Source organism: Arvicola amphibius, chromosome 14 (assembly GCF_903992535.2).
Source record: "Arvicola amphibius chromosome 14, mArvAmp1.2, whole genome shotgun sequence".
NCBI lineage: Eukaryota > Metazoa > Chordata > Mammalia > Rodentia > Cricetidae > Arvicola > Arvicola amphibius.
Window position 1 is genome coordinate 1,787,327 of NC_052060.1, and position 21,747 is coordinate 1,809,073.

At 46.6% G+C, this 21,747-nt stretch overlaps 1 protein-coding gene and 1 non-coding gene across 7 annotated transcripts in view; both read left to right on the forward strand.

Moving 5' to 3' along the window:
- The first annotated feature begins 12 nt into the window (after positions 1-12).
- LOC119800900 (GON-4-like protein) overlaps positions 13-21,747 on the forward strand; it is a 31,823-nt gene continuing 10,088 nt past the window's right edge. For 3 of the 6 annotated variants that reach the window (XM_038311253.1, XM_038311254.1, XM_038311255.1), the window contains exons 1-13: positions 620-959; positions 1,906-2,007; positions 2,461-2,501; positions 4,974-5,077; positions 8,984-9,182; positions 9,645-9,731; positions 11,317-11,485; positions 12,075-12,219; positions 14,135-14,285; positions 16,678-16,794; positions 17,040-18,719; positions 20,286-20,538; positions 21,156-21,340. In XM_038311253.1, the coding sequence (XP_038167181.1) occupies positions 938-959; positions 1,906-2,007; positions 2,461-2,501; positions 4,974-5,077; positions 8,984-9,182; positions 9,645-9,731; positions 11,317-11,485; positions 12,075-12,219; positions 14,135-14,285; positions 16,678-16,794; positions 17,040-18,719; positions 20,286-20,538; positions 21,156-21,340 (3,255 nt within the window). In that variant the 5' untranslated portion in view covers positions 620-937. Of the gene's footprint in view, positions 49-619; positions 960-1,905; positions 2,008-2,460; positions 2,502-4,973; positions 5,078-7,509; positions 7,733-8,983; positions 9,183-9,644; positions 9,732-11,316; positions 11,486-12,074; positions 12,220-14,134; positions 14,286-16,677; positions 16,795-17,039; positions 18,720-20,285; positions 20,539-21,155; positions 21,341-21,747 lie in introns of those variants that run through there. The other 3 variants (XM_042054157.1, XM_042054158.1, XM_038311258.1) reach the window with 3 other exon arrangements.
- LOC119801539 lies at positions 1,549-1,710 on the forward strand. The gene has a single exon (XR_005283226.1). It is a non-coding gene; the product is annotated as a U1 spliceosomal RNA (small nuclear RNA).

Here is a 21,747-nt window from a genome sequence, read left to right on the forward strand (position 1 = left end):
GCCAAGCAGCACAATCTGACTGCAGTCAATGTACGGAACATCCTGCACGTGAGTAGCCGTGGGCAGCTATGCAGTCAGCCTAGAGACTTCCCATTGATAAGAAAGAAGTAGACCTGTAAGTCCCCTGAGTCCTGCTATACGAATTGGCAGTTTTCTTAGTTAAGTGTAACAAAATGTTTTACATCTAAGGATAGTTTTCTGTTTGCACTCAGCACTCGTGAGGAGAATGAACAGGTGTTGAGAAGATGAACTACCTTCACCTCCTTCCACTGATTTGATCAATAAGATTCCTAGGCAGAAAAACATCCATAGTAGTTGGTAGTGCTTTATACATGTGTAAAGAATGCTTTGAGAGCTAGCAGAGTATTTGCTTAGCAAGCAGAACAGGCAAGATTAAAAAACAATAATGCCTTTGATATGTAATTCTCCTCTATGTCTTACCTATGTCTGCATAATTCTGCCCCAGTAGCAGGAAATGAATGGGACCACTTGCTGCAACATTGTTTAAAGGCTTGCTTCTGCCTTCTTTATCTCTAGATGTTTTGTTTGTTTGTTTGTTTGTTTGTTTGTTTATTTATTATGTATACAATATTTTGTCTGTCTGTCTGCAGGCCAGAAGAGGGCACGAGACTTTATTACAGATGGTTGTGAGCCACCATGTGGTTGCTGGGTATTGAACTCAGGACCTCTGGAAGAGCAGTCAATGCTCTTCGCTGAGCCATCTCTCCAGCCCTTGCAACAGAATTCTCAATGGTCCAGACATAGAAGTAACTCATTGGCTGGTATCTGGGAATTGAGTAGACCAAACAGTATATCCATATGGTTGATTGCTGTGGTCAGTAAAAAGAAGTGCTGACAGGTGCTGGGAGCTGCAGGGTGAACTTTGCACACATTATGTATGTGGGCGCACTGAAACAGTCTGAGTGGACACGGTGTAATGCCCTTATCTAATATGTCCAGTAAGTAGGAAATCCATATCCACGGAATATAGATTATTGGATCTCTTATGTGGATAATGAAGTTATTGTGGAACTGGCTATATCACATAATTTTGTGAATATATTAAAATGTAATTAATTATACCCATTAAAAATGTAAATGTATTATAAAATATATACATATATTTTAAAACTCTTATAACTGTTCTTGAAATGTTCATTTTAAAACCGATAACTGGATTGGGTAGAGGGCTCAGCAGTTATAGTGTTGATGCATAGAGAACCTGTGTTTGGTTCCCGAGACCCACGTTGTGGCTTAAACCATCTGTAACTTCAGTTGCAGAATATCCCACTCCGTTTTATGTGGGCGTTGCGCACATGTGGTGCACACGTAAAGCTAGCACATAAACACACCTTCATAAAATAAAAAATAAATCTTTTTCTTTTAAATTTTTGTTTTACATACATGAGTGTTCTATCTGCAAGTGCACCTGCAGGCCAGAAGAGGGCACCAGATCTCACTATGGATGGTTGTGAGCAGCAAGTGCTCTTAGCCCCTGTTCCATATTTCCAGTCCATAAGAAATAAAAATACAAAAACAAAACAAAACATACTTACCTGTCAGGGGAGAAACCACGATCACACAGGTTGTTTCTTCGGGGCACAGCTCGTTATTGTACACCTGATGTGCCGACCCCTGAGATTCCCTAAAGTCGGGAAAGTTGACTGCCTAATTTGTACTAGTGGAGCACTATGTTGACACTCTCCTCTGTAGAGAAACTTAAATATTTAATAAAAAAGATAAAAAATTATTTGAAACAATAAAATCTACAAGAAATTAAAGTAGATTTTGAAGGAAGAAAATCCACATTGTTATGGATTTTGTTTGCTTCTTTTTTTTTATTGAGAAACTTAAAGGAAAGAAAAGAAAAGAGAAAGTGTCTGACGTATTCTCCCTCCCCCCCAGACGAGGCAGATGATGACGATGATCCAGAATATAACTTCCTGGAAGACCTTGATGAACCAGACACAGAGGACTTCCGTACTGACCGGGCAGTGAGAATCACTAGTAAGTCAGTTTGTTCGATATTGTCTTTTCCACGTGTCTTTGTTTACTCTGTAGGTGTATTGAAGTCTATGGCTCATTCAAATGTAGACAGTGGATTTTCATTAGTTTATTTCTGTAAGTGTTTAAATGTAACGCATATGCAGAAAGTTGCTATTGTAGATGCTGTGGTCCTGTGTTTGGCATTTGCTATTTGGCCAAAATGAATGTGGGCGTGGTCTCCGCTTTGCAGCCATGAACTTAATAAGGGGATGGAAAGGGATAGGTGCATCTCAAGCATCGTGAAGAGGAAGCGAGGCAGGTTGGAGTTTCGTCACTGCCTTTGAGATGCTGCTTGAAGGATGAATGTGAGAACTGGTCAGGCGCCTTGGGAGAACCGGCTTACGGTATCACCCTGGGGTCTTCCTTGCTACAGAATAAGACTGAGTTCTGCTAACGTGCTTTGTCCTTTCACAGAAAAAGAAGTAAACGGGCTGATGGAAGAGCTGTTTGAAACTGTGAGTAACGACTTCTGAGTGAGTTGCTTGGTGAAATTGTTTAGTAAGCTCTGTCCTTTGCTCTTAGGGACTTTCTCTTCAGCAGAACGGTCTGCCTGTGTCAGAGCCAGCAAGGAGCACAACGCCAGGAAATTCTGAGTGGCATGCTCTTGATTATCCTCATGCGCTAAATGCTTGGTTTTCCACGTGCTGTTCCTGAGCTGTTGTTGCAAACTGTCATTTGAACACTGATAGTAGAGACTTCTTCCATAACCTGTCTCTTGGGATTAGGTTACTTTTCATTTGAAGCTGGGGTTTGTTTAGCCCAGCACAGTTTATACTCCAAAGAGAGACTGGCGAGGGCGATTCCAAAGGGCAGGCAAATCTGTCTTTTAAAGATGTGTTGGATGTCTGGAGACGATGGAAAGATGACTCAGCATTTATGCTGAGGAGCCAAGTTCAGTTCCCAGGACAATCACTGTGAACGTAGCTTCAGAAGATCCAACACCCTCAACTGCACCCCTCCTCTCTCTCTCTCTCTCTCTCTCTGTCTCTTTCTCTCTCTCTCTCTCTCTCTCTGTCTCTTTCTCTCTCTTTCCGTCTCTCTCTTTCTCTCTCTGTCTCTTTCTCTCTCTCTCTCTCTCCCTCTCTCTGTCTCTTTCTCTCTCTTTCCGTCTCTCTCTCTCTCTGTCTCTTTCCCTCTCTCTCTCTCTCTCTGTCTCTCTGTCTCTCTCTCTCAAACACACACACACGAACATGCACACACGCACACTCGAAAAGAAAAATAAATCTTTAAAAAAGGAGACAATTCTGGGCATTAGGGAGATGGCTGTGTTGGTTATATGTTTACATGAGGAACTGGGTATGAGAATCCCGGAACTCACATAAAAGCCTGTGTGCTAGTGTGTGTCTGTAATCCCAGCTCTGGTGTGCACAGAGAAGCTGGTCCCTAGAGCTTATGACAGACCCAATTTGAAAAGCAATTGAGGAGTGTGTTGGTTGTGTGGTGGGTAGAGGGCTATTGCCAGAGGCTGCTCGTTTGTTTCCAGCTGCCCAACCCCAAAATAGTCACACAGAAACTATATTATTTGCAATACGGTTTGGCCAATAGTTTGAGCTTATCCCTAGGTAGCTCTTACATCTTGAATTAACCCATTTTTATTAATCTGTGTGTCGCCACGTGGCAGTAGGGTAAAGTTTCTGGCTGCCTGTCTCCTCTGGGCCGTGGCTACATGGCCTCTGTCTGACTTTGCCTTATTTCTCTCTCTCTCTCTCTCTCTCTCTCTCTCTCTCTCTCTCTCTCTCTCTCTCTCTCTCTCTCTCTTTTAACCTGGCTTTACTCTGTTAAGCTATTGGCTGAAAGCTGCTTCTTTATTAACCAATGGCAATAAAACATGTTCACGGTATATATCACTTCCCACATTACCTCTCCTTTTCTGTCTAAATAAAAAGGATGGTTTTTACTTTAACGTAGCAAGATTACATATGACAAAACAAGTATCAAGAAGTACAGCTACAATATTTATATCTACTTTATCTTTTATTATAACTAAGGAAAACTATAATTATTACTGTCTATTTTTAAACTTTATCAAAGATCCCAGAAGGATATAATATTACCTAAGCAAACGGGAAGTGCATTGTAAGCAACTTCCAAAACTCCAGAATTGACAGAGACATCTCGTGGCCTGGACAGTAACCCAGAGTTTTTCTGTAGCGTCATGGACATTTATCTTTAGCCTCCAGGCCCATAATATCCAGTAGACTTTCCATTAAGCAGGAAGTCTGAGATGTGTTTTCCTGTAATGGCAGAGTCCATCAGTTGCTTTTCTCTGCATCCTGTAGAATGTCTGACAGACTCTTCCCTGAAGCAGGAACCCTGAAGGACCATCTCCCCCTTTTTAGACAACTTTAGCAGTCCTATTATTTTGTCCAGTTTATACAGCATACAAAACTCTACGTCTTGAGAGCAGTGGGACGTATTATTTGTTATGTGAATGCGTGTCTTCCCTTCATGTCTGTCTGTGCACCACACGCCTGGTGCCTGTGAAGTCAGAAGCGGGCATTGGATCGCCTGGACTCCGGTGGCAGATGGTTGGTGCAGCCGTGTTGGTGCTGGAATTGAATCTGGGTCCTGTGCAAGACCAAGTGGTCTTTTAACCCGGGATCCAAGTCCCCACGTAGGGTCTCTTTTGAATCTCAACATTATTAAGCACGTTAGTTCTCTAGTTTTATTAATTGTTGGTATCGCTAGAGAGACTTACATAGGGACTGTTCCCTCGAGAAAACCCTCCTTGGCCGGGCGGTGGTGGCGCATGCCTTTAATCCCAGCACTCGGGAGGCAGAGGTAGGCGGATCTCTGAGTTCGAGGCCAGCCTGGTCTATAAGAGCTAGCTCCAGGACAGGCTCTAGAAACTACAGGGAAACCCTGTCTCGAAAAACCAAAAAAAAAAAAAAAAAAGAGAGAAAACCCTCCTTTTCATTTGCTCACAGTTCCAGGATGAAATGGGATTCTCCAATATGGAAGAAGATGGCCCAGAGGAAGAGGAGCGTGTATCGGAGTCTCGGCCTAACTTCAACACCCCTCAAACCCTACGGTATGCTGCTGAGATGCAGGGTGAAGGGTGATGTGTTTCTGAAGAGGCTTGACAGTTTGTGGGTTTTGTCTTTGTCTTTTTGTTATATTTTTAGAAATTATAGTTATTCTTCCCTCAGCCTTTGTTTAGGGCGAGGAGCCCTGGAGGTTAGTTAAGCAAGCAACCAACAGAAACAGTCTCCTTGTTAAGGGGCAGTGCAGCTACAGACAAAGCTGTATCTGTTTGGGAAGGGAGAAAAATCACAGCTGGCACTGAGAGCAGCTTTTCCATGCGAGTGGTGCTGGAAAGGTGTGCAGAGCTTCTTCACAAGGCCAGCCACAGAAACGCCCACCGCTGTCACGCCTGCAGGTCCCCGTGGGCGTTGTTTGTCCTCTCGGCCCACTAGTGCCCTGGGGTCGATTGAGCAGATCCCTAAATCCCTGCTCTGCTGGAGCAGGAGCCAGAAACACGCCCTTTGTGTAAAGTCACTGAAAAATGGTAAGGGGTGATCTGTGACTACGTCCTGCTCACATTGGGGCATTGTTGGGGGCGCAGAATGCTGTCATGCTAGCCAAGGCCAGGAAGTGCAGGCGGGCAGTTTCAGTTGCTGTGCAGGCTGCGCAGGACCTTCTGGGTTTGGGAAGTACAGGCCTAGTTGTAGCATTTGCAGATCCTGGACTGCCTGGAGCAAGATCCTTAGGGGCCCTGTAGATGCAGATGCTGAGGGAATCTGGAGCTGGCCAGTTGGTGGCACAGTGTGTAGATGACTTGAACTCTGGGACAGATGGACTAGGGAGGGAGAGACGATAAAGTTAAGGAGTTGAAAGGAAATTTTTCACCCAGGGTGACATTTGAAACTTCCAGGCCCGCAATGTTAGTTGTTAGGGAAGGGAAGTCCAAAGACCAGCAAGAAAGTTCCTACTCTTAAGAATAGGCTGAGCCGGGCGGTGGTGGCGTACGCCTTTAATCCCAGCACTCGGGAGGCAGAGGCAGGCGGATCTCTGAGTTCGAGGCCAGCCTGGTCTACAAGAGCTAGTTCCAGGACAGGCTCTAAAAAAGCTGCAGAGAAACCCTGTCTCGAAAAACCAAAAAAAGAAAAAAAAAAAAAAAAAGAATAGGCTGCAGTAGTCTTGCAAGCTGGGCGGTGGTGGCGCAGGTATTTAATCCCAGCCCTGGGGAGGCAGAGTCGGGCTCTGGGTGAGTACCATCTTTCTCACAGCCTGGCTTCTGAAAGTTGGCTGGGCCCAGCACAGAGTTCCCACTTCACTTCTCCTGGTCTTATAAACTGCCATTCAGATGTCACCATAGCTGAGCACATTTGGAACAATTTATCTTTTGGGTCATTTTTGCCCTAGGGATTGCTCCTCAATACGGGTCTTTCGTGTCCTGGAGAGAGGTCGTCCTTTGCTGTGCTTTTGTTTCATCCCCCACAGTGGCGCTGTAAGTCAGCTGCAGATCTGCTCGAGCCTCCCTGTAAGTCAGCTGCAGATCTGCTCGAGCCTCCCTGTAAGTCAGCTGCAGATCTGCTAGAGCCTCCCTGTAAGTCAGCTGCAGATCTGCTCGAGCCTCCCTGTAAGTCAGCTGCAGATCTGCTCGAGCCTGCCTGTAAGTCAGCTGCAGATCTGCTCGAGCCTCCCTGTAAGTCAGCTGTAGATCTGCTAGAGCCTCCCTGTAAGTCAGCTGCAGATCTGCTCGAGCCTCCCTGCAAGTCAGCTGTAGATCTGCTAGAGCCTCCCTGTAAGTCAGCTGCAGATCTGCTAGAACCTCCCTAGCGTGGACCGATAGTGCTCCACCACGGAGCTCAGCACAGCCACTACAGCCCCCGTCAGTCCCTGGTCCCTGCAGATGCAACCTGTTTCTTAACGTTGCTGTGGACACAGTCCTGTCTTACTTTGCTCCGTAAATTTGTCAGACATTCTACAGTCCCTAATATTTTTGGGGACCTTACCTGTTTGTCTCCAGTCATGCTTGAAGGCTTGTATGTGTCAACCTTTTAGGGACTGATCTTCCTCATGTGGCTTTTCCAGAGTTAATTCACTCAGTTTCTCTGCTTCCCCGGCACTCAAGCCAGATCCATTTATCTTCCCCCATATCTCACAGATCCAAGAGGCAGTCTGAGAAACTCTTCTGCTAAGTCTTTCCTGGGGCTAGAGAGATGGCTCGGGGGGTGGGAACACTGGCTGTTCTTCCAGAAGATGTGCGTTCAATAGCCAGGCAACACACTTGGTTCTCACAACTGGCTGTAACTGGAGTTCCTGGCATCTGATGCCCTCCTCTGCCCTCCTCTGACCTCCTCAGGCATGATGCCCTTGTGTTGTGTGACAGACTTCATATTCTAATTATCCACATGTGTCTAATCGCCTGCATAGGGAGCTCAGATCAGACCAAAGTAGAGATATGACCAGCGAAGTCCAACTTGGTGAACCGATGAGTTTTATTGTGGTTTATTGCAGAAGAAGAAATGACTCAGCTGCATCACCCCAAACTCACCCCATCATGGGTGACAGCTCGCCAGATCTGGAAACCTGGACACACTGCAGGCAGCTCAGCAGTTTGGAGGGTCCTTTCCGGGTGGCTCAGTTGATCTGAACCTCTTCCAGGCTGCTCTGCTTCCAGGTTTCTGCTTCTCCTGGGATGCTTGGATGATCTCTGCTTCGTGTTGGCAGCGTGGCATATGTGAGACTGATACTCAGCAGTCTTTATTGTTACTCCTGGGAAGGCGGGGCATCGTGCATCTGGCCAGTTTCAACATTTTCCTGGAGCTGTCTTGAGTATTTTACTTCTGGTCCTGAGAGGTTGCAATGGGGGGATGTTTCAGGCTTGGAGAAAACTGGTACACAACAATGTGGCACACAGACATACATGCGGGCAAAACACTCGTACACGTGAAATGAAAGTAAATACACCTGATCTCTGTAAGTTCGAGGCCGGCCTGGTCTATGGTGTGAGTTTCAGGACAGCACATTTCTGGTCAGGGTACGCAGTGCTGGTCAGGCAGCAGCAGAAAGGAGTTTGACTGTGTGAAAGAGGATATTTGCACTGAGGTGGTCTAGTTCTGTTTGAACTAAGCACTCTTCCTCCTCGTCTAATCTGCCCTGGATTTTAGCAGATTGCTTTCTTGTTTCATTGTAGAAAGGCTTTGGCAGACATTTGGGGTTTTGCTTTTGGTGCTAGGAATCAAACCCAGAACTTACATGAATGAATGAAGGGTAACCAGAATGGAACAGGTTGGGGTAGCTGGTAAAAGAGAGACCAAATGGTGTAATTCGGAAGGTTCTCTGTCACCTCTGGGACGAAGGCACAGCGTATGTGTTGCTATAGTGCAGGAATGAGGTCCAGCTGCCTGTGGCATTGCTTGTCTGTTTCAGTTCAGTTCCTTCTCTCTCCGTTTTGTATAGACAAGTTAGTGTATGAAAAGAATGTGAAAGATAATTGAAAATCTTTGGCTTAGCTAGAGATTGACCCTAGGGCTTCAAGCATTCTAGCCATGTGTTCTACCATTAAACTATACTCTGGCATCAGAATTATTTCACTTGAATACAGTCCTAACAGTCTGAGGAAATACTTTGGTCAAGGAGCAGGGACACTTGGTTATAGTGAGATTAAGGATCAAATGTAAACAGACATGGGCTGGAGAATTGAATGATTGGCTATTCTTTCTGAGAACCCAGGTTCAATTTCCAGCTCCCTCTTGACAGCTGAGAACTGTCTGTAACTCCAGTTACAGGGCATCTGACACCTTTACACAGACACACATGCAGGGAAGACACTATTGCACATAAAAAGAAAAAAAACCTTAAAAAAGTAAAGATTAATTTTTTTTTAAAAAGATGAACATTGTTCAACTTGGTTAAAATGTCATTACATGCAGTTTAATTTATTATGCACCTAGGACACTTCACAGATTTCTTTGCTTATTGGGAATAGGTTTGAGGAACCATTGGCCAACTTGTTAAATGAACGACATCGGACGGTGAAAGAGCTGCTTGAACAGCTGAAAATGAAAAAATCTTCATCCAAACCCCAGCCTGAAGTAGAGAAGCTTAAACCTCAGTCGGAGACAGTCGATCAGACTCTGATTCTAGACCCAGCACAGAGGAGCCGGCTTCAGCAGCAGATGCAGCAGGCAAGGCAGTTCTCAGTGTCTTGTAACTGTGTCATCTCCTAGCTTCCCACTGAAACCAAAAATGAGCAGTGTTGTAAAGTCAGGGATGGCAGACTTGCTTCCCATGGGAACCTGAGAGAGCATCATGTCCGTGACTTTGTGCAGACAGGAAAGCAACTCAAGATCCTGATAATGCCCAGGATCGGGGAATTCAGAGTTGTTGATAGCCCGTTCAAACCCGGGTAGCTGACGGTATTAGGTTTTCCTCTTCCAGTCTCAGTCCCTCTGGTTTGAGGTTCAGGTTTGTCCGAGTTTGTAGTTTTGTTCAAAGGAAAATATCTCAGAAATTCCTGCCAAGCTCCTGCTTTTTACTTTAGTCCCTCTGAGAAGCAAGATATGTGTGGCACGTTTGCAGGCTTCTTGGTGACATCTGTGTTTCTAGAGAGTCCACGTTATCATATGTCAATGCTTTCTCCTTCCCAGCATGTTCAGCTCTTGACACAAATCTACCTTCTCACCACCTCCAACCCCAACCTCAGCTCCGAGGCCAGCACCACCAGAGTGTTTCTGGTAAGGTTCCGTACATCCATACCACAGAAGACTTAAGTCTGACGTTAGTCTGACAAGTCCTTTTTCACTGGTAATGTTATTCACTGGGTATATTTCTTTTTCTCTACTGGATGTGTCTGGTCACTGTACCTTCTTGTCCTGTGGCTTCCTCTGTTTGCATGACAGAAGAGTGAGTGTCAGGAAATGTTCTGAATGTCATTTTAATTGCATCTCCTCATTTAGGTTTTGTTTTGTTTTGTTGTTTTCTGTGAGACAGTTTCTCATGTAGTCCCAGCTAGCCTCAGACTCATTGTGTCGTTCACCTCATACTTCTGGTCGTCCTGACTTTACTGCCAGAGTTACAGATGTGTACTACAGTGCCCAGTTTGTGGGGTGCTGTGGATATAACCCAGGCTTGCTGCATGTTGCTCTACTGAGCTCCTCAGCCTTTGACCCTTTCATCCTTCTGTTGTTGAGGACGTTGAGGTCGTGACCTGTTTATTAGGCGCAGCTTTAGTGTTTAGTAGAGAAGTGCTTTTGGTTATGACATGTTTAAGTGTTTTTAAGATTTAAGAACTTTGATGGATCCTCGCTCCTTCCCATTCTCCCTTCCACTCCTCCTCCCCCACCTGTTTTTCATTCTCATAGAATTGATAGTAGATCTGTGAAAGGAGATCAGAAAGAACTCTCCATTTGGAGGGGCTCTTGGGTCAGAGCATCCCGGAGGAAACCCTTTTGTGGTTCCATGGTTTGTTCGCTAATAACCAAAATCTTTTTGGTGAATGAGTGTCTTCACTTCTTAATGTTGTCAGAGGACCGTGAGAAAGTTTTCTTTAGATGCACTAGTAAGAAAATTTAAAAATAATTAGATTCATTTTATGTGTATGAGTGTTTGCCTTCATGTATATATGTCTGTGGGTAACATGCTTGGTTTTTGTCGTGGCCAAAGGGCGTCCGATCCCCCTAGAACTAGGGTTATGGATGGTGGTAAGCCACCCTGTGCCTGCTGGGAACTGAGCCTGGGTCCTCTACAAGAGCAACAAATGCTTTTAACTGCTGAGCCATCTTCTAAAACCAGGAGGCGGGTGTGGTAGTCCCCTTTATTTCTAGCACTTTGGTGAAGGAGAAACGATCACCATGAGTTCAAGGCTCTGGGGCTACAGAGTGAGATTCTCAAAAATAAAGTGTGTGTATGTGTCTGTGTGTGTGTGTGTGTGTGTGTGTGTGTGTGTGTGTGTGTGTGTGTGTGTGTGTGAGAATCTAATACACCCCTTTCCCCCAGCGTTGAGTTTAAAATCCAGGGCTTTGAGCATACTTCTCAATGGCCTTGCTGCTGCATTTGATCTTACTTGGAAGGAGACCATGCATGGCAAGACTGCATAGTGCTCAGTGTGAGCCGTAAAGTATGACGGATGGCTGTAGGTCCAGGCCCTGAGTAGCTGAGGGTGAAGACAGAGACGTGGTAATGGAATGCTATCACTTCAGAGAGATTTTTCCCTGCCTCTGGTCCTCTAGCAGGCAGGGCCCTTTCCCCTGCAGGGGTTGAGGGCTGTGGAATTAGTTGTCTGGAGTCCTCTCAGATCTCCTTTCTGACCTTTATCCTCAGAAAGAGCTGGGAACCTTTGCAGAGAACTCCATCGCCCTTCACCAGCACTTTAACCCCAAGTTTCAGACCTTGTTCCAGCCCTGCAACTGGGTGGGAGCCATGCAGCTCATCGAAGACTTCACACATGTCAGCCTGGACTGCAGTCCTCATAAAACCGTCAAGAAGACTGGTAGGAGATGCATGCTTGTTATTTTGTTTTGGGTTGGTTTGGTTTTGTGATTCTTTTTGATACAAGGTTTCTCTGTGTATCAGCCCTGGTTGTCCTGGAACTCACTTTGTAGACCAGGCTGAGGCTGGCCTGAAACTAAGAGATCCGCCTACCTCTGCCTCCCAATTGCTGGGATTAAAGGCATGTACCAGCACTGCCTGGCTTTTAGCTGCAGGTTTTGGTTTGCAGTGAGAGATGAGAGTCTTTAGTAACATTTTATGTATAATTCTTAAGGATGGAGTATGCAGAATATTTACAGTTTATGTTTTCTAAGGGAGAGAGGGTAAAAAGGTGTCTGAGGTTAACAATATATGTGGGCACTCCTAGGTGTTGTATCTTCCTGTCTTAGGGGATACAGTGTTCCACACGAGAAAGGACAGGGAACCAACGTGGTTTAGCTCCTGTTAGGCATATGTTAAGTTGAAATGGCTGAAAACTTGGGGGTTCAAGGCAGAGAAGAAGACCTCTGCCTGAATGCTGAAATGGACGTTTACACTCTGTGGAGCTCTTGGTCCTTGGACGGCACTTACCAGATCATCTTCTCCTATAGCCAGTGAGTTTCCCTGTTTGCCCAAGCAAGTGGCTTGGATCCTGGCCACAAACAAGGTTTTCATGTATCCAGAGCTCCTTCCAATATGTTCACTGAAGGCAAATAATCCTCGGGATAAGATCGTCTTTACCAAGGCTGAGGACAAGTAAGTTTACTGTGAGGATCAAAGAACACACTAGGGAAGGAGAAAGACGGTTGCTGTTGAAAAGCATAGGCGAAAGTAGATGTGGCCAAGCAAAGCTGTGTAGGTGGGCAGAGTTTAGCTGTGACGTTGGCCGGAGATGCCACACGTGTCGTGGTCCAATATTATTTATTATTATTATTATTATTATTATTATTATTATTATTATTATCTCCTCCTCCTCCTCCTCATCATCATCATCATCATCATTCCCTTTTATGTAACGGGTGTTCTGCCTGCTTGTATATCATATCTGTGCACCATGTGCATAACAGCCTCATGGACCAACAAAGGCTGTTGCTGGATTCCCTGGAACTGGAGTTCTCTGCACTGTTGTGAGTCACCATGTGGGTGCTGTAATCTGAATCCCGGATCCTCTGGAAGAGCAGGCTGTGCTCCTAAGCGCTGACCCCTCTCTTCAGCCCTGCCACACATTTTTGAAGCATTTAAAAGCGTTGTTTAACCTTTTGTTTATTGGAAAGCCAATCTTATAGTAGTACCGAAAGGAAATGCTCAAAGTAAAAGTTTTTAAACTGTTTTCCTGCCTCCCAAAGACAGTGTTCCTTGTTCGTTTTACCCCATTGGAGTTTGAGTTCTGATCCTCCTCATCCTCCTAATAGGTCAGAATACAGCTGTGAGCCTTTTAGCCTAGTGTATGTGGTGCTGGGCGTTAAATTCCCCTCAGGTCTTGGTGTGTGCTGGGCACTCTGAGTTACTGCCTTAGCTCTCTCGTGGAATTCTGACAGAGGTTCAGTAATTTAAGTAATTTTGTAATTTGCTTTTTCAAAAACACAAGGACTTGTCAGGGAGTGGTAGCCCATGCCCTTAATACTAGCACTTGGGAGGCAGAGGCAGCCCAATCTCTGTGAGTTCGAGGCCGGCATGGTCTGCAGAGAGCAAGTCCCAGGACATCCAGGGCTACACAAGGAAACCGAGTCTTCAAAGAAAAGAAAAAAAAAAAAAAACAACCACCACCAGCAACAACAAAGATAAGGCACAAAGATTTCAAATTGTCATTTCCTCCTTTGAGTCATTCATTATTAGTGTCTGAGGCAGGCGCTCAGGCATCCAGTCTCTTATTGAAAAAGCCCTGTCAGTGAGGATGGCCTTGAACTATGAACCCTCTTGGCTCTAAAATCCTAAGAGCAGGTTTATGGTTTTGGGCTTTTCTTTTTGTGGGTTTTTTTTTTTTTAATGAAGTTTTCCTCCTTTGCTTTTTATTTAGGTTTGTTTTGTTCTTCTTTGTTTGGGGAGGAAAACTACAGTGTTATTGTGTAGCCTGGACTAGCCTCCAGCTTAAAGCAGTGGTCCTGCCTCAGCCTCTCAACAGGGTTGAGGTTGCAGGAGTGTGTCACCATGCCTGTAGCAGCTTACTCTGTGAGATGTTATGGTTTTTGTTATTGTTTTGAAATGTGACCAGCCTCCTTAGTGCTTGGCTAGTGCTGTATCACTGGCCCTGATTATGTTATCTTTGAAACCAAGCTGGGATACTGGAGTTCAGTCCAGTGAGTTACATGAGAGCCCTTGTTCTCTGGATACAGGGTTGTGCCATGGACCCAGGCTGGTCAGAGCATGGCACCTCCTGCCTAAGCCTCCGGGGCGTTGAGAGCATGCCACTGGCTTTCCGTTCTTCTGCGTTGTTATCCCAAGAGCTCACCAAGGATGTTTGTGCAATGAACTTTAAAGCAATTTTATTTTACCAGTGCTGTGGGAGTAGTCTAGGGTCTTCCCTATGCCACTGATCCCGTTTGCTTTTAAAGTACTGAGTACTCTGTAAATATCTGAAGGTGTAGAAGGTGCTCGTGAAGCATGGGCAGTTTGGAGAGCTCTTTTGAAGAAAGGTCTGTGAAGTTAGGTTGTATCTTTGCTTCTCTCTCAGTCTGCTAGCTTTAGGACTGAAGCACTTCGAAGGCACTGAGTTTCCTAAACCTCTAATCAGCAAGTACCTTGTAACTTGTAAGACCGCTCACCAGCTGACGGTGAGAATCAAGAACCTCAACCAGAACAGAGCTCCTAACAACATGATTAAAGTGAGTGTTCCTGCAAGTTCCCCTGTGCCTCCCTGCAAGGAGCACCCAGCCCTTTCTCCTCCTTCAGCTCTCGGTGCATGCAGTGAAGCCCCTCCCACAGAGGAGTTTAAAGGACAGTTCTCCCAGTCTTGGATTAGTTCTAACTTTCCTCTGTAAGACATTCACCCATTGATTTGCTCTGGAGTACCTTCACCTTAGCCTCTCTTTTGGATATTTCCTTGAGTAAGAAATTATTCAGGCCAAAGGCTTCCACAAGTCCTGGATCCTTCTAGCCCTCTTGTACCTCCCTTACTCTGACCTTCTACAGGTAGACAGTATTGCATTTGTAAACCTCCGCAGTGCTGCTTTTGCTTTTTAATTAAGCCTGTGTCTGTGTGTGGGTGCATGCAATCGTGTGCAATGGTTCAGACCCCTCAAGCTGCAGTCGTGTGCAGTTGTGAGCCACCTGACACAGCTGTAATCCCAGGGGAAGAGGAAGAGCCAGACTGTGATAGTTTCATTTCCAAAGTCAGTGGCTGGCTGGAGTGCTGGTGCACACCTTTAATTCCAGCACTTGGGAGGCAAAGGCAGGCAGATCTCAGCAAGTTCTATCTAGACCAGCCTGTCCTATATTGCATGCTCCAGCACAGCCAGGGCTATACAGAGAGAGATTCCTTTCCGCCTGGGCTGAGCGGTGTGCTGGGAACTCAGTTTGGGTCCTCAATGAGAGGAGAACCTGCTCTCAACCATGAGCCAACTCTCCAGCTTGCGGTGCTCCTTTCCAGTTAGACACGAATGTCCAGGTTATGCAGAATTTTCGTCAGGAGTCAGGTAAGCCAGGTGTGGTGTTGTAGACCTAACCACTGCACCCATGGGACAGAGAGTCTGGAATTGCTGTGAGTCTGGGTCTATCCACGGCTCTATAACATTATCCTGTTACAAATAAGAAAACAAACAACAGAAAAAAGATTTAAGTAGTTTAAAAAGCCAGGAAGCTTTTCGAGGCTTTAGTTGTGGAAGTGCTTCATCCCTTTTCCTTGTTGCCCACATTGTTGGAAAGTGATGTGATTACCCCTCATTATACAGCAGGTTTATCCCTGAGTTACTAATCTCAGCCATGGATCCCTGCCCTCCTGCCTTCCTTTCTCTTTCTGACCTCCTCTTTCCTTCCCTTCTCTTTTCTCCTTCAGTGTTAGGACTGGAGGAATCACTAAACACAGCCCCAACTCACCTTACTTACTGATGTACTTACAATTTGTGTATGTGTGTGTGTTTAAGACTTGTCATTTTATGTGTGTATATGTGTGTGTGCCTGCGTGCATGTGCACTGTGTGTGTTCAGGTGCCCGTGGGGGTCAGAAGAGGACATTGGATCTATGCACTATAGTTGCAGATGGGTGTGAGCTGGCCAGTGTGGGTTTTTGGAACCGAATCCAGGTCCGTGGCAGGAGCAGTAAGCACGTTTACCTGCTGAACTATCTGTCAGCCCCTTGATTGATTGATTTTTTTTTTTAAATCACACTTATTTATCTTGGTAAGGGCATGTACACGCCACAGTGCACACACGCACACACGAGGTCAGAGGACAACTTGAGAAAGTCTGTTCTTCCTTGTAGCTTATGAACTTATGAACTCATTTCCTGATGCTCAGGCCAACTGCCAGGCCCAGTTACTCTTTTTATTACTTGTTTGTTTGTTTGTTTGTTTGAGACAGGAATCTATCTGTGTAGTTCTGGCTGTCCTGGAGCTTGCCATGCAGACCAGGCTGGTCTAGAACTTACTGAGACCTGCCTGCCTTTGCCTCCCAAGTGCTGGGATTAAAGGTGTGCTCCAGCACACCCAACCCATTGACTCTGGAATTGAGACCGTCAGTGTGTCTCTTCCTCTTCCTCTCCCTCTGGGGTCACAGCCTTTCTCGTCTGCCCGGTTCGCAGTGTCTTTTCCACTCAGCACTCTTTCTTGGTGAAAGTCGCTTCTGTTGGAGGAGGGTGAGGGCTGTGTGCTGAGCAAGTGTTTAGTCAGATCACTGACTTCCTCTTCTGTGTTCCCTCCAAGGCGTGCCCTGGGGAAGATAATTCGAGTCTTTTTGTTTCCAGACAGGGTTTTTTGAGTAACAGCTCTAGTTGTCCTGAACTCACGTTGTAGACCAGGCTAGACTGGAAGTCCCAGTGATCCCCCTATCTCTCCTCTAAGTGCTGAGACAGTTTTGAGTCCTGCTGATAATCAGGATGGACATTTACATTTATATATTTAATATTTGTGAGACTTTCATTAATTAGAGGTATATTGTTTGAAATACACAAATATTCAACATTTATTACTGAGTCATCCTTGTGTGTGTCAAACAACCAGCCCCCCCTTCCCATTTCCCAGTCTGAACAAATATGACTTAAAATTTGTTGTTTCTTGCTTAGTTTTATAAGAAGACCAAACAGCTGCCAGTTCTCGTGAGGTGCTGTGAAGAGATCCAGCCACATCAGTGGAAACCGCCCATTGAGAAGGAGGAACACCGGCTCCCATTCTGGTTAAAGGTCTGGCCATCCTTCAACGTCTTTGTGAGGCAGAGGTCCCTAAAAGTTCCTGTAGACGTTAGATGATGATTTCTGACACAGAGTTCAGCACGGTCATACGCCTGGGGTGTGGTTTTCCTAGAACACTGATGCACGGAGAAACCCTTCTTGGGACTGTCCTCTACCAATCCTTAGAGCCCAGACAGGTCATTGTCTTTCCCCTAGATCCTGACATGTGCTAGAGCACAGTGTTTCCCTTTCCTTAGGCCAGTCTGCAGTCCATTCAGGATGAACTTCGGAACTTAGCTCAAGGCGCTGTAGAAGGAGCAAATGTGACCACAGCCACAGAGAGCAGCACAGATCAGCACTTGGAGAAAGCCGGCCCTGAATTGGGGAGTGCAACTCAGTACCCACTGCTGATGCCCAAGGGTGTGGTACTCAAATTGAAGCCAGGTTCCAAGCGTTTTTCCAGAAAGGCTTGGCGACAGAAGCGGCCATTGGTCCAGAAGCCCCTCCTCATCCAACCCAGCCCCTGTGTTCAGCCTGTGTTCAACCCTGGGAAAATATCAACCTGGCCAAGTCAATCAAAAATCCCTCCAAGCAATAGGATGGTCCAGATTCCTCATCTGATGCAGCCAACCACTGTCTTACAGACACTTCCAGGTTTCTCTCCAGTGGGGGTCAGCGGAGAAGATACTTTTGAGTCTCCTGCAGCACAGCCTGCTGTACCTTCCGGTCCTGAAGCCAGGACCAGCTTCCCCCTGTCTGAGTCTCAGCCACCACTGCCTTCTTGTTCTGCACCCAAGATAATGCTACCCTCGCTTGCCCCTTCGAAATTTCGAAAGCCGTATGTGAGGCGGAAGCCCACAAGACGAAAAGCGGCCAAGGTTTCTCCTTGTGTGAAACCTGCCCCCATCATCCACTCCACACCTGTCATCTTCACGGTTCCTGCCGCCACAGTGAAGGTTGTCGGCCTAGCCGGTGGCTGTAGCGTTATCCGGCCCGTCAGTGCAGCCGTGGCCCCAAATCCGCAGAGCGTCCCTATCACCACTCTCCTGGTCAACCCCCCCTTCCCCTGCCCGTTAAACCAGCCGCTCGTGGCCTCCTCCCTCTCACCCTTGCTTGTGTCTGGCGGTCCTCTGACTCTCCCTGTGCCGTCTCTTCCTGAAGACAAGGCTAACGTGAACTTGGGTATTGCTGATGGAAAAACTGCTCCTCCAAACTCTGACTCCACATTGAAGCCCCAGGACCTAACCCCCCTCTGTGCTGCTGTCTTCTCCAAAGAGGAGCCTCGGCCATGGTGTCTTTCATCCGGTGCAGAAAGCCAGGGCGCGTCTTCTGAAGCGAGTGCCCCTGGCTGGACGGGTGTGAAAATAGAACAGGTTGGGCAGGCTTTAGAGCCATTGTCTCCGAGTCTTCAGGAATCTCTGGACTGTGCACCTGAGGACGTAGAAGCAATGGTGAAGACAGAAGCCGAGGAGTGTGTGGAGGAAATCTCCGTTCACTTCCCTGTGGAGACAGTGAAGGAAGAGTGCTCGATGGATGCAGACAGTGGCTGCCCTCAGGAGACGCTGAGTAGTGCTCTAGAGATGATAAAAGACACAGTCCTGCAGAAGGAGGAGGCTCAATCCGCTAAATCCCTTTCTCTGTCTCAAGACCCGCCCGATGAGGGGCGCACAAGTGGAGTTGGAAGCAAAGGATTGCCAAAAAGCACTCCGTCCTCCATGGAGCAGGACATGATGCTTAGCAGTCCTCCAGGGAAGCCTGAGGATTCAGCCAGTGCTGAGGGTCAGTCTGTGGGGATCCCTGCAGGACGAGACACTGGAGGAGAGAAAGATGGGCCTGACGAAGAAGAGGAGGATGACTTTGATGACCTCACCCAAGATGAAGAAGATGAACTGTCATCAGCTTCTGAGGAGTCTGTGCTGTCTGTCCCAGAGCTCCAGGTAAGAACCAGAGTAGTTGCAAGTATATGCGGACTCGGTAGACTGTTCCTTTGTATGTTATAGTCATAAAGTGTCCTTTGACTTGTGAATGCATTATGGGACATAATTTAGAGACTTGTGACGTGCTATGGAAAGGGGACATTCTCTTTGGGTTGTGTTCATTTCATTGTCAGTTTGAATCGCTTGAGCATACTTTATTTTTCTATTTTTGCGTTTATTCTTTTATTTATTTGGGCATGTGCATAACATGGCATGTGTGTAGAGGTCAGAGGACCAGGAGGAGGCGGTTCTCTCCTTCCATCATGTGGGACCCAGGAATCGAGCTCAGAATGTCAGGCTTGACAGCTGTTGTCTGTGCCTCTTGACCCATCTCATTGACCCCTTGAGCATACTTTAAATGCCAGACAAACCAACAACAAAGCTCATAGCAAGGGGGCTACAGGTCAAACGACACCTGTTGCCGACCTTACTGGCTTGAATGCATTCCCTGGGGTCACATGGTGTAAGGAGAGAACTCATTTCTATGACTGATTCTCTGGGCCCCTGCCATGGGTTCCACAGCATGCATGGACCCCCAGCGTATGTATGCAGACATAAATAAATGAGATTTAAAAAAAAAACCCGTGGTGGGGAAAAGATGGCTCCACAGTTAAGAACAGTTTCTGTGCCTGGCAGTAGTATTGCAGGTCTTTAATCACAGCACTCAAGATTAGAGGCAGGTGGACGAGTTCACGGTCAACCTGAGGGACAGAGCGAATCCCAGTACTGCCTGCTCTACACAGAGAAATCCTGTCTAAAACAAACAACCAACCAGAACAAAAGAACACTTGTTCCTTTTCCATAAGACCCTGATTTGAGTCCTATCACCCACCTGGCTTCTCACAATCTACAGTAACTTCAGTTTCAGAGGATCCTGTACCCTCTTCAGGCCTTTGTAGGCATGTAGAACTCAGAGATACATGCAGGCAAAGCTCTGACACTCATAATAATGTAATGATTAAAAAAAAGTTTAGCTGGGCCCTTCTGTTAGTACCAGCACTTTTGGAAGGCAGAGGAAGGTGGGTCTCTCTGAATTTCAGGCCAGCCTGCTCTATAGACCTAGTTCTCGGGCAGCCAAGGCTACACAGAGAAACCCATCTCACAATACAAAGCAAAATTTAAATAGCTCTTAAGAACTAGAGGAATAGGTATGTAATCGAACATGTACTTGCCAGGAATAGGTATGTAATTGAGCATGTAGTTGTCATGCGCAAGGCCCTGATTCCATCCCCAACCCTGCGGAAAGGAAGCAAAGAACAACACCCACCAAGAAGAGAGGGAGAGAGAGAGAGAGAGAGAGAGAGAGAGAGAGAGAGAGAGAGAGAGAGAGAGAGAGAGAGAGAGAGAGATAAAAACCTCCTAGGTATGGGTCATGTTGTGCTGCCCGGCCCTGTCCCCAGTGCCCTCAGACTTCTCTAGTCCAGAGTGGGGGCCCTGTTTTACCTTAGATCCTCCTGACCCTGCTCCTGTACTTCAGCTCTGTGAGGTGCTGGGAGCCCTTGTAAACAGTCTTTGGGGTGCATTTAGGAAACAATGGAGAAGCTGACTTGGCTGGCTTCTGAAGGGAGCATGAGTCAGGAGGGTGAGTCTGAGGAAGAGAACTCCCAGGAGGAGAACTCTGAGCCAGAAGAAGAAGAGGAAGAGGAGGCAGAAGGGTTGGAAGCCTTGCAGAAAGATGAAGTGAATGATGGAGCAGTTGGAGATGCTGCTGAGAAGCCCCCTTCTACCTTGGCCTCACCCAAGACTGCTCCAGAAGTAGAGACGAGCATAGCCCCACCAGGTGAGTGTAGCTGACCCTCTCAGGAAAAGTTTCCCTTGGCTGCAGTGCCCAGAGGATGGTGTGCATAGAGTGCAGCTTACAGAGTCACCGCGGAGCCGGGAGGCTCCAGGGAGGAGTCTTTCTCTCTCCAGCAGCTTTCCTTCCCCAAACCGAACAGGTTGGTGCCTTTGAAACACAAAAGACAGAAAGTTAGAATTTCTTCAACACTCCATTTACACTCTGTTTTATTTGTGGTTCTTGCCCTCCTCTGTTCTTGAAGTTATGAACTGTTTGTCTTTCATGTTTACTCCTTAAACTTGTTTTCTCTGTTTTGAGGCCGGGTCTTACTGCATAGCTCAAGCAATGTTCTTTGTGACACTGCCTGTCTCCATTGTAATGTAATTGTAAACCAGCCTGGGAGTGGGTTTTCCAGCTGCAGTCCTCAGTGTATCCGGGCCTCCCGATCACTCTGCAGTTGTTGGTAGCTGGCTGTGCCTATGCAAGGAGGCAGGATTGTTTTGTCTTCCATTGTCTGGCTATTCTTTTTCCAAGTTGTGCATAACTGTATGGGATGAGTGCACTTATGGTGGATTGCTTAGGTATAAGGATTGAGAAACAATTTTCATATGTACTCCAAGGAGACAACATCAAAACTGGTGGAAAAAGCCGAAGCAGTCATCGAGCTCGGAGCAAACGGGGAAGTCGGGCTCGGGCCAGCAAGGATACCTCCAAGCTGTTGCTGCTGTATGATGAGGACCTTCTTGATCGGGACCCCCTCAGGGAGCAGAAGGACCTGGCCTTTGCACAGGCCTACCTCACCAGGGTAGGCAAACAGCTAAATTTTTAGTTTTTAATGCCTGTCTGTGTGCATGTGGCTGTTGCTGCTTTGGAGGAAGATATTTTGAACTGGAAATGTGACTAAGGAGGTCGCTCAGCAGGAAGTGTTTGTCTACCATGGCCTGGCCTGATCCAGCACAGTCAGAGCTAAGTTTTTTTTTTACTACATGCACAATAGGTTTGTGTCTGCCTTGTTTGCTTGCATTGGCCACAGAGTGAGTTCTGTTAGAGACCCCCACAGGGATCCAGAGTTCAGCCATATTTGGGATGGTTGTCAGTGCCCCTATCCTCAACCCATCTCTCTTTCAACCAGGGATTAGGGGAATGGAGATACTGCTATCCGCAGTGCCACGTTGTGAGTTCACAGATTGGGTTGATATGTTACCATTAGTG